The sequence below is a fragment of the Carettochelys insculpta genome, chromosome 5 (genome assembly GCF_033958435.1).
Source record: "Carettochelys insculpta isolate YL-2023 chromosome 5, ASM3395843v1, whole genome shotgun sequence".
In the NCBI taxonomy this organism is placed as follows: domain Eukaryota; kingdom Metazoa; phylum Chordata; order Testudines; family Carettochelyidae; genus Carettochelys; species Carettochelys insculpta.
The window spans coordinates 57718742-57731438 of record NC_134141.1 but is presented as its reverse complement, the minus strand read 5'-3'; the positions used below and the strand labels follow the sequence as shown (position 1 = coordinate 57731438).

At 41.9% G+C, this 12697-nt stretch overlaps 1 protein-coding gene across 2 annotated transcripts in view; it reads left to right on the top strand.

Moving 5' to 3' along the window:
* Nucleotides 1–7315, top strand: part of DAPK1 (death associated protein kinase 1) — a 170381-nt gene extending 163066 nt beyond the window's left edge. For both annotated transcript variants that reach the window (XM_074995143.1, XM_074995142.1), the window contains 2 exons: nucleotides 2208–2396; nucleotides 4346–7315. In XM_074995143.1, the coding sequence (XP_074851244.1) occupies nucleotides 2208–2396; nucleotides 4346–5578 (1422 nt within the window). In that variant the 3' untranslated portion in view covers nucleotides 5579–7315. The remainder of the gene's footprint in view (nucleotides 1–2207; nucleotides 2397–4345) is intronic.
* Nucleotides 7316–12697: the final 5382 nt, after the last annotated feature.

Sequence of the window (12697 nt, the reverse complement as noted above, 5' to 3'; positions counted from 1 at the left end):
TTGTAAAAATCCGGTTTTGCAATCCGAAGAAATATAAAACCATGCTCCTGTTGAGTTGCAACCAGGACATTGCAGATTCATATCAATGCATGTGAATCGGACAGTCTGGCTGGCTAGAAACTGTTGATTCTAGTCTTGCTGTCTCGTGAGAGAACTGCAAATGTCAACAAGCAATATAAATACCAGAGAGTAAATTGTATCTTTAGTTTTCATTAGCAGAGGTGAAATTTGTAGGTTGGAAGAATGTGTTTTGTTTTTTACAATTTTGTTGTTTTGCAGTATCACCATTGAAATGCCTTTTTCTAACTTATGTGTCATTTTAAAAAGTACTTTGAACCCAATCCTGCACTGCATAGCACAGGGGCTTATGGTAATCTTTAAAGTTCTTTAATCCTCTAAGTTACTGGCTTTTTAATGGTTCTTCTCTTTATTAACAACAGATTTCTGATATGCTTCACTGTTTTTATACTACCTGCCTCATTCTTAACAGCTCACTGCCAAGCTTTCTTTGTTAATAGTGTGTAAAACTTGCAATTCAATTACAAAACAGTGTTGCAGACTCTTATCCCTGAAATGTCAGCCTTTGCACAGAGGATTTTGCTAAAGATTGCCCATTGTTGTGAACACCAATTCAGTTGAACTTGTCTTAGCTCTAGTGTGGGGCTTCCCGACCTATGGGTTGGGACTGAAACACAGGTCGCCATGAGATTTTCTAAAAGTTGCCAGCTGGGAGGCTCTGAGCTGCATGTGCCGGTGCTGTATCCTCGAGCTGCCAGCTGTGCTGAAATGGAACTCAATTTAATTGGTTTAACAGCCAGCAGGAGGGATCAGGTCGTTAAACCAATTAAATTGAGTCCCATTTCAGCACGGCAGGACAGGGAACTGCCCACGCTGTAGGTCGGGGGAAGGGAGTAGGAGGGCTGGGGGAGCCATGCAGGGGAGGTGGTGGTGGTGGCAGCTTGGTGAAGGAGCAGCTGGGGGGCAGCAGCAACACTTGTGTGAGATGTGGGGAGGGCAGTTTGGAGCTGTGAGGGCTTTAAGCCTGGAAAAGTGGGTGGGGGGCAATCAAGATTTGTAAAATTTTTTCCTAGGAGAGAACCTCACGCCCTTGGTTGTGAATTAGGTCACAAAGTCTTACTGAGTTATCAGAATGGGTCGCCATCTCAAAAATGTTGGGAACCGCTGGTCTAGTGAGAGCTCTAGGAGTAAGCAAATCTGTAGGGGCTGGACCTATTTTACCAATACAACAATTAGATTTGCATACACTACGATTAACAGATACGGTGACAAAAAAGGTTCGGTTAAGATTCCTAGTAGTGTCAGCTGCGGTTCAGCTTAACCAAAGGGAGAATAGTCATAAATATCCTCCAAGTAGATACAGAGTCACTGCTCCTGATGCCACTAATGTGTGTTCCATGTGAGCCAAGAGACACTGATCCACCAATTCCAAGTACCAAACCATAAAGCCAGTAAACGGGATGTTTTCTCAGAGAGTGATTTTTGACTAGTAGTGACTTTAATATATTATTCTACATGTGATATCACAGCTGGGCAATGGCACAAATTTCAGTGATAATGGGCTGACAACTCCTTATAAGAAGCACGTGTCCTGAGTGAAGATGCAAGAGAGATGTCATAGGAGACAGAGGATGCTCCACCATAAACCTTCTCCCATGTTAATCAGATATAGGTAATTTTCATAGAGTGGTATTCCGAAAAAAATATTCTCAGCTTTTAGCTTGGAAAAAGGGGCTGCGAACTCCAGCAAAGAGGAGCTGAGAGCAGCCATACCTGTGGACACACGGATAAATAAGCACCTTAGTAGGATTTTTCTCCTAAAATGATCAGCAGTGAAGCAATTGAGTGCTACTTTAAACTTTTTTTGGTTTCTGAATTAATCCCATCATGAATGGGACAGTTGATACCACTCAAAAATCATTGTTTGGGGTTGTGCACAGATTAAGGAAGACAGCTCTGAATTGGCTCATGTTCAGATTGTGTTTGTAACCAGGATGTCTAGAAATTGATTGTAAAATGAAAACTTAAACTCTGGAATACAGTTTTCATCCAGCATGTGTTCTGTGGCACATTATCCAGCTTTATAATACACCAGTGTTTGATAGGAGCACTTTTTTAAATTATTTATTTGTTTGTAATGGTCATAGTCGAAATAGAACTATAAATTGACATCACTATGCTTTTGTTAGGTTTGTCCACCTATGACTCACCTGTGCGAGAAAATGATTTCCATCCTCCCTTCTTGGAGAAAAATGATTGGACCCAACCAGCTGATGTCATTGCAGCAATTTGTATATGACGTACAGGATCAGCTTAATCCATTAGCAAGCGAAGATGATCTACGGCATACAGCCCAGCAGTTGCACAGCATAGGAGAAGTAAGTAATTTTTATTCAAACCACATAACTGTTTAGCAACGAAGGGTCCTGTGGCACCTTATAGACTAACAGAAAAGTTTAGAGCATGAGCTTTCGTGAGTTAACTCACGAAAGCTCATGCTCTAAACTTTTCTGTTAGTCTATAAGGTGCCACAGGACCCTTCGTTGCTCTACAGATCCAGACTAACACGGCTACCCCTCTGATACTTCATAACTGTTTAGTGACTTTACTCATGTTCTGGCTTTAACATAAACTGAGACTGTTGATTCTATACAGTATCCAACTGAGTTTCACCCATCTGGAGCAAAGTGTGTTCTCTGCACCTTTTTCATTACTTTTTTTCTTTAATACAGTGGAAAAAATGAAGAAAATCCTAACCAACCAGAATGCATAAGTTGTGCGAGTGGTTTCCATTATAGGGATGCTGAATGGAAAATACATGCAGCTTCTTGGAAGAATGGGTGGGTGGAGCATGAAAGGAAATCTTGTCATGGAGGGAAAAGACGTAACTGTCGCTCCTGGTCTAGAAAGCCAAAGAGGATTCTAAAAAAAGCACTTTTATGGAATGAGTGTCTGCAATGGGAGCTATTCCAGAATAGCTATTGCAGTTTTCATTCACACCATATCTAATTCTGGACTAACTTCTTTGTGTGGACAAACCCTTAGTTGTTCATCCAATGTGCAACTCCAATGTGAAATGTGAGTTAAAATGACTGAATAAATTATTTTGGCTTTGGTTAAAGAAAAGTGTTCTTTGAAGCCTTCTATGATGAATGTGTGCAGACAGATTCTCCTCCAATATAATAGGTTATAACGTTAATAATGGACTGGCTTTCACAGCAGCAAAGTGAAGCACCAACTGCACTATCCTGAGATCAGATTTTTTTTCTAAAATTAGAAGTGTGGCTCAGCAGATTAGTTCTAGCTCATATTATTGTTGATGTAAATGAAAATTGCAGAAAAACACTGCACAAGATATTTAACTTAATTCTGAGATTTCTGTTTAACAAAATCTTGCTAGGCTCAGCAAAATATCTTAATTACCCTTTCCTCTGCTTCCCATTCCAAGACAACACTCCCCATATAAATCAACATATACAGACTTCAGTTATATATTGTCTTATGGCATCTGTGTATTCATTCAATTGAATATTTCTTTCTTTAAAAGCATTCTGTGGTGGACCATATTCATAGTAAAAGCAAATGAAATAAATATTCGGGAGTGGGATTAGGTAAAATTTTAACCTTGAAATGCTTTACTGTGCCTTATTATTGTAGTATGTAATGATATGGCAAAGCAGTCAATTATTTCAAGTTACATACCCATTAACACAGCTTTTCCTTTCCTTTTCCTTTTTCTTTCACATACCTGTTAAGTTTCCTTGCTTGCCATGTCATTTCTCACTAATTTCAACTGTTTCCTATTCTGTTTCTATTCTCTGTGAATAGTTTTTTGTTGTCTACCAACATTAAAGTCCTTTTAATCAAATGACTAATTCATATAGGTGCAGCTATGAACTTTAGATGTGGCCTCCTAATTCTTTTTTGTCGCCAGTGGTTTCAGAGTCAAATGTGAGAAGCTCTGAAACCGTGCCAAAAATGCTGTACTGTTTTCAGTTGCCGTCAAGGTAAATTAGGAAAGAACTTCATTTTAGGTCAGAATATTTTCTGTGTCCATTAAAATATGTTGGAGAAGATTTCTGCTATAATAGTTTGAAAAAATCTTAGTGAGCCATGTTTTCCCTAAGCTCTGATAGCTCTCTGTTTAAAAAAAAAAAAAAAAGGGGCCAAGAACTGGATCTTGAATATGAGATGAAACAAATGCATTATTATCTTTCTACGGTCCCGATTCAGTTGTGTGACTGAGTCAGCAGGCCCTAAAAGCAGCTCTACAGTTGACTTGTACATCAGATGATATAATTTGTAATTTTCCTCTCTCTCTCTGCAGATAAACATTATGCAGAGTGAAACTGTCCAAGATGTTGTGCTCCTGGATCCTCGCTGGCTCTGCTCTAACGTCCTTGGAAAAATCTTGTCAGTGGAGAATCCCAAAGCCCTACATCATTACAGAGGTCGGTATACCATAGAAGACATCCAGCGTCTGGTGTCAGACAGTGATGTGGAAGAGCTGATACAGATTCTGGATGCCATGGATATCTGTGCTAGAGACCTTAGCAATGGAGCAATGGTGGATATTCCAGCATTGATTAAGACTGACAGTCTCCACAGGTCTTGGACAGATGAGGAGGATGAAGTTCTGATTTATGGTGGTGTTAGAATTGTTCCTGTGGAACACCTTACCCCATTCCCTTGTGGGATTTTCCACAAAGTTCAAGTGAATCTATGTCGGTGGATTCACCAACAGAACACAGAGGGAGATGCAGATATTCGTCTCTGGATAAATGGCTCAAAGATTGTGAATCGCGGGGCTGAGCTTTTAGTGTTGCTGGTCAACCATGGTCAAGGTATCGAGGTTCAAGTTAGAGGACTGGAAACAGAGAAGATCAAGTGCTGCTTGCTTCTGGATTCTGTTTGTAGCACCATTGATAACTTAATGGCCACAACATTACCTGGCCTGCTGACTGTGAAACATTACCTCAGCCCTCAGCAGCTGAGGGAACGTCATGAACCAGTAATGGTCTACCAGCCTAGAGACTTCTTCCGGGCACAAAGCCAAAAGGAAACCTCATTGACTAATACCATGGGTGGTTATAAAGAGAGCTTCAGCAGTATATTATGCTTTGGGTGTCTGGACATCTACTCACAAGGAGGCCTAGGAATGGATATTCATGCTTCTGATATGAACCTTCTTACAAGGAGGAAACTTAGTAGACTTTTGGATCCACCTGATCCTATGGGCAAGGACTGGTGCCTTCTGGCTATGAACCTGGGCCTTCCTGACCTTGTTGCAAAATACAATACAAACCATGGAAATCAAAATGACTTTCTCCCAAGCCCAGTCCATGCCCTTTTGCAGGAATGGAGCAATGCCCCTGAGAGCACTATAGGTATCTTAATGTCTAAACTGAGAGAATTAGGTCGCAGAGATGCAGCAGACTTTTTACTGAAGGCATCATCTGTATTCAAAATGAATTTGGATGCTAATGGCCAAGAGGCCTATGCCTCCAGCTGTAACAGTGGGACATCTTATAATTCTATTAGCTCAGTAGTATCACGGTGAGAACAGAAGTTTTGCATGGACAGTATCTTTTCAAACTACAGTGTAAAGGATACAGTATGAGGTTCTAGACACATTAATTTATAAGCTTCGATATGGAAGGGTCTTGATTCTTCCCTACCACCACTTTTTATGTGAATAATCTTTCTACTTTTTAACTGTGAACTGTTGCTTTTTATTTTAGCTATTAAAAGGCTGGTGTACTTCTGGTGTTTTACAGTTCTATTCTGGTATACAGTGTGCTGCTTAATATCACCATTTTAACTGGGAAGTCCAATTTTTGGGTGGTGAACTATGAGGTTTTTTCAGAAACTCAGTTTTCCTAGAAGGGAAAAAAATGTTGCACATTCATCTAAAATGTGTTTTCTTATGCCCTGTTTCATCTTTTCATCATATCCTTTGCTTAACTTTTTTATATGTGGGGAGTGGGGGAAAATGTAGTCAACGTGTTGGAATTTAACACCATATTATTTATAAATGAAAAAAGAGAGTGCCTTTTGCAGAAAAGAGTGTGGTTGAATTGAGTGATTCTGCTGAAGTTATAAGAAAATGCTACCTCTGTTTTACTGTCTGCATGCTAATCATTGCAAGTGAGGCTTGCCTTGTTTCACCTGCAGGCTTAAGACATTTGGGAAAGAGAAATTCATTATTTCACAAAGAGTTCTCATGTTGATACTGTGTGTATAAATCCGTAATACTCAATCAGCTTTGCTTTCAATTGAACCATAGTGCGAAAAAATCTGTTAAGCCTAACGTCACACGTCATTATTTCCACACATCTCAGGTAAAATTTTAGAGCTCTAGAAATTGCCAAGACGTGCATAAAATGTTCAGCACAGCAGAATAATTGTATGGCTGTCAGTTGTCATTTGTGCATAACAGGTAGTTTTCCACTTTTAGATCCTGATTTGCTTATTTCTTGTACTTGAAGATGATGAAAAGGAAGCATGGTTTATTGCAATCAGAAATTTAAAAATGATATGAGGGAACATGACCTGTTCTGGTCTGAAAGGCATGTATTTTAATGGTACAATATGTGTGTATATACATATATACTGTATGTGTATATATATATTAATAGTATTATTTTTTCCTTAATCTTTGATGTAGTAAAATTTTAAAGGATTTTTTTAAACAAATAAATTGTTGCCTATTGCATCCTTTTCATTTTTTCATTTACCTGGTACACTCATGTTTTAACCCAAAGGGATCAAAAAGCTACACTCCTGTGAGATTCTAAGCAGTTTCATCTTGATTTCATTGGGAGCTGGAGGCTTTCAACTCCTTCCAAGCCATAAAATACCAGAATGCTGGGGGAAGGGGGATTTTGTATTGCAGGTTCTATGCTATAGATTAGGACTACTTTTCTTCTGTTGGGGGTGCGGGGGAACATATTTTCCTGTTGTCTCCTTTTGTTTGCACTTTGAAAGTACAAGTCATCTTTGAGAAGAAGAATCCCAGTCTTATCCTCTGCTTGGCAAGTGGGTGGGAACAAACACTGGTTAACTTTCCTTTTGATTAATGAGAGCAGTTTTTTAAATCCACTCTGCATCAATAGGTGATTTAGAGCAATGTTTCTTAAACTATGTTCCATGGAACTCTGGTGGTCAGTGGACAACTTGCAGGTGTACCACGAGCATCTGACTTTTTTGATATCCTACACTGACAGTGTATGTTTTCTGTTATTAAAACAAAATACAATGTTGCTTATTCATCGCTGTTACCTGATTAAATTACTTGATTTTGGTATTGTTGTATGTGTTGCTGTTTGTACTTATTGGTTGGGTTTTTTTTATTATTAGTGTTTGGTGTTCCATGGTCTCACAAAGTTTAAGAAACACTGAATTAGAGAGTTGTAGGATTTTAAAATATGTAAATGTGTTTAGCTTCTGTCTTTGCAGCATAAAATTATTTTTTATTAAGTTCTACATTATCCATAAAGGCGGAGCTGAATGTGGTGTATAAAATAATTTGCTTCACAGGTGTGTGACACTCCTGGGTCTAAATGATAGAGGCTGCTTCTACACTATAGGATAAATTCAAATTTATTTATATTGATTTTCTAATTCTGGAATTTATAAGTTCAAATTTGACCATCTTCGCTTCCCATGTGCTCCCCACAAAGTCGAGGCATTGCTGCCACACACACATAGCAACAGTGGATGTTAGCCAATAGTGCATTGTGGAAAGCTATCCCACAGTTCCCTCATCCCCATAGCATTCTGGGTATGCTTGCTGGTCTTGATGTCATCTTCCCACATTGCATTTTCCTCCTGATCCCTGAGAATATGCCAATCCCTGGCAATAATGCAAGGACCCTCAAAGTTAGAAGAGAGAGAATAGAAAAGTCTAGGGAAAAAAATTTTTGGTTCCCCCCACGTTACATTGCCAATACGGGTGCAGCGACTGTGTTCTCAGCTGGTCATCCACTTGTCCCACTTCCCATCATTGCATGCATGTGATCCCCAAAAATAACGCAGGGGCCCAGACTGTTTTTTAAAGTGAGAAGAAAGAGAATGGAAAAGTGTAGGAAAAAAGAATTTTTGGTTTCCTGACTCACTATACAGATAGTGCCAAGAAGGGTGCAGCAACTGTCTCAACTGGCCATCCACTGAGTATCCCACCTCCCATCATTGTATGCATGTGATCCCTGAAAAATAAGGCTGGGGCCCCAACTGTTTTTTTTTAAAGTGGGAAGAAAGAGAATACAAAAGTGTAGGAAAAAGAAGCAAGCGCCAAGGGCCCAGTTGACATGATTCCTTAATGGAGAATTGGCACACCCCCCCTCACACTCCCAAGCTCATGAGACTTCTTCCTGGTGGCAGCAAGCCCTGTTATGGGCTTTTCACCAGCGGCAGCAAGCCGCAGTCCTTCCCCACAGTGGCAGCAAAGCCCCCAGTATCTTAGCCTCCAGGGGGGACTTCCCCATAGCGGCAGCAAAGCCCAGGTGTCTTTCCCGCCCTTGGAGCCCTAAATGTGCAACTGGCAGCATAGTCAGCACTAAACGTCAGGATCATCCTTTCATTGGGTTGTATTGGGGGCTACCCGCTTGATGTGGCTGAACATGGGAAAGACCCAGACTGTGTAGCACTGGTGGGAGAGAGAAGAGGGTTCGCACACAACTGTACACTGCTGAGAAGAAGTTTCTTGGCATCTTATGCAAGCACGACCCCCAGCACAGCCTTTCTGGCACATGGTATGCGGGACATGGGCTGGGGCCAGGCACTGCAGAAAAAAATAAATGTAGTGACACCACGAACTCCCTGCAGGGGCTCTTTGAATGGGCCAATGCACTCATAATGCTAATAGCAAAGACAGAGACATTTCTCAGGCTCTCATACTAACATGAGCACACAGCTAAAAAGCTCACTGCTCCCTTTGGAAATTCGTGGTCTTCCTGTCACTGGAGAGTAGCAGCCAGAGTGGAGCAGTGAGAGGGGCATAGTGGGTCTGGAGGCTGCTAATTTCAATTTTAAGACTTGGTGCTTCCACACTTGCATTTAATTGAACTTCTGAATTCAAGCCTGACGCTGTACCCATCAGGTAACTGTGATTTTGTGATCTTGAGATTAGTGCTTCCTAAATTGAGCTAATGGTATTTACAGTGAAGACAGTTGTGGTAAAATCAGGCTAATGGCCTTAAATTAGAATTTATCTCGTACTGTAGGTGCAGCCAAAGTGAAGTAATGCACTAGTTTTGGAACAAATAGAAAAGCTTAACAGTAACAAGCCACTGGGACTGGATGGCATTCACTCGAGAGTTCTGAAAGAACTCAGATGTGAAATTGCGGAATTATTAACCGTGATTTGGGACCTATCCGTATACCAGCTTCTGTACCCTCGGGCTATTAAAACAGCCAACATAATGCCAATATTTCAAAAAGGGCTCTTGAAGCAACCCTGGCACTTACAGACTGGCAAGTCTAACGTAAGTACCGGGCAAATTAGTCGAAACAATAGTAAAGAATAAAATTGTTAGACAAGTAGAAGTAGCAGCGCTGAACGGCAGAATCATCCTTTCATTGGGTTGGGTTGGGGGCTACCCACATGATGTGGCTGAGTGTGGGAAAGACATAATTAGTTGGGCAATAGTCAACATGGTTTCTATAAAGGGAATTCTTTGAAGGGGTTAGCAAACATGCAGACAAGGGGGATCCAGTAGATATAGTATACTTAGATTTCCAAAAAGCCTTTGACACAGTCCCTCACCAAAGGCTTTTGTGTAAATTAGGTTGTCGTGGGATAAGAGGTAAGATCCTTTCATGGATTGAGAACTGGCTAAAAGACAGGAAACAAAGGGTAGGAATAAATGGTAAACTTTTGGAAAGGAGAAGAGTAACAAGTGGAGTTCCCCAAGGGTCAGTACTAAGACCAATGCTATTCAACTTATTCATAAATGATCTAGGGAAAGGGGTAAGTAGTGAGGTGTAAAGTTTGTGGATGATACTAAACTGTTCAAAATAGTCAAGACCAAAGCAAACTGAAGAACTTCAAAAAGATCTCGCCAAACTGAGTGAGTGGGCAACAAAATGGCATATGAAATTTAATGTGGATAAGTGTAAAGTACTGCACACTGAAAAAAATAACCCCAAGTATACATACAAGATGATGGGGGCTAATTTAGCTACAACTAATGAGGAAAGAGATCTTGGGGTTATAATGGATAGGTCTCTGAAAAAATCCATGCAGTGTGCAGCAGCAGTCAAAAAAAAAAAAGCAAATGGGATGTTAGGAATTATTAAAAAAGGGATAGAAAATCAGACAAATATTTTACTGTCCCTTTATAAAACTGTGGTACGCCCACATCTTGAATACTGCGTACACGTGTGGTCTCATCTCAAAAAAGATATTTTGGCATTAGAGAAGGTTCAGAAAAGGGCAACTAAAATGTTTAGGGGGTTTGGTCCCATATGGGGGGAGGCTAAAGATACTGGGACTTTTCAGTTTAGAGAAGAGGAGACTGAGGAGGGATACGATAAAGGCGTGTAAAATCATGAGCTGTGTGGAGAGGGTGAATAAAGAGAAGTTATTTACTTGTTCCCATAATATAAGAACTAGAGGACACCAAATGAAATTAACGAGTAGCAGGTTTAGAGCTAATAAAAGAAAGTTTTTTCACACAGCGCACAGTCAACCTGTGGAACTCCTTGCCGGAGGAGGCTGTGAAGGCTAGGACTATAAGGGAGTTCAAAGAAGAGCTAGATAAATTCATGGAGGTTAAGTCTATAAAAGGTTGTTAGCCAGCAGGTAGGAATGGTGTCTCTGTCAGAGGCTGGAGATGGATGGCAGGAGACAAGTCACTTGATCATTGTCTTTGGTCCTCCCCCTCTGGGGCACCTGGCACTGGCCACTGTCAGCAGACAGGATGCTGGGCTAGATGGACCTTTGGTCTGATCCAGTAATGGCCATTCTTATGCTCTTATAGCTAGAGACATGGGTGCAACTATAGAATTGTGCCCCGAGGAAATGATTGATGAACTCATCTTCAGCCTTGTCAATGTCAGTGAAAAAGGTTTGCATGTATGTGTAAGTGTAACAGGAGAGCTCTACCACCCATCTCACCTCCATCCCTGGAAAGACAGCTTATACCAGCAAAAGGGGTTCTATTACCATTATAACTGAATGTGCATTTAGCTGGCATAGCTATGTCTGCTCACGCAGTGATATCTTTCCACATGCGTGATTGATGTACCAGCAAAAATTTAAAGTGTAACCGAAGCCTGAGGCTTTGTCTACAAGACTTATGTTGGTATCCAGAAGTTCATAAAATAAAAATCGCCAGAGGGAGTTCACACTCCCTTTGTCCTCAGATCCCATCCACCTTGGGGTCACCATCATCGACAATGTGAGCAATGCACTGTGGGTGTGTATCCCACAGTTCAGTGTTGTGGGAAGGTAGCCGATCCCTGTGCATCTTGGCATTCCCTGTAAGTTCTCCCACAGCATCCTCGGCTACTGGGAGCGGCATTGTGAGGAGTTCTGTGAGTGCTCCATGCTAAGGCATGTCAAAGCAGCAACCCCTGCCCTGTCCCCTACCCCTGCAGCAACACTCTGCCTGGACTTGTGTTCTTAGTGCTGGGCAGAAGAGGAGCATGCCAATTATTTATTCTCTTTGTCCCAAATGACTCTGCTCACTCAGCCATCAGATACTTCCCCAAACTTTGAAAGGGGAGGGGTGCACGTGTGCAGTGCGGCAGAGATCAAAATACTGAGCAGAGTTGTCAGGGCAGGATCTAACCTGCTCTTACATAGATCTCCATCAGTGGAGATTTTTATGCAAGTCAGGCCTGGTGTACACTCATAAAGTAGGTCATACTTAGCTGACTGAGGTCGATTTTTTCATGGCACACGTAGATGACCCCATGCCAGCTGGGGACTAGAGCAGCAGGGCTGTCTGAGTTCCAGCTGTCACAGGGTTGTCAATTTCCTTCCCACAGCCATTTTGCAAATCCTCTGCATGAGGAGGAAATTGACCAACCCTGCACTAGCTGTGAATCAGGCAGCATTGCTGCTTGAGCCCCCAGCTGGTGCAGGGTCATCAATTCTCCCCACACTGCAAAGAGGGAGGGAGGGGAAATTGACCAATCATGGGCCAGCTGAGGGCTCAAGCAGATGATTCCCAGCTGGTGTGAGGTTGGTGAGTTTCCCCTCTCAGAGGTTTTCAAAGCCTCCAAGGGAGGGGGATTGAGGACCCTGCGCTAGCTGGGATTCAGGCATCCTTGCTGCTTAAGCCCCCAGCTGGTGCTGGGTGGTCAATTCCCCACACGCATACTGTGCAAGCGGGGGAGGGGAAATTGTCCAACCCTGAGCCAGCTGGGGCTCAAGCAGCAGCGCTGCCTGATTCCCAGCTGGTGCAGGGTTGGTCAGTTTCCACTCAGAGGCCTTGCAAAATTGTTGTTGCGGGGGAAACTGATGACCCCACCCTAGCTGGGACTCAGGCAGCCTTGCTGCTGGAGCCAACATCTGGCGCGAGGTCATCCAAGTGTGGCATGAAATTTAATCAATCCCCCTACGCCCCTCTTGGCTCTGCAAAGAACTCCGGGGAGGGGAAATTGCAAACCTCTCTAGCAAGGTGGTAACCACAGCAAACATTAGTCAATGCGATATCTGAGCTATAGATTC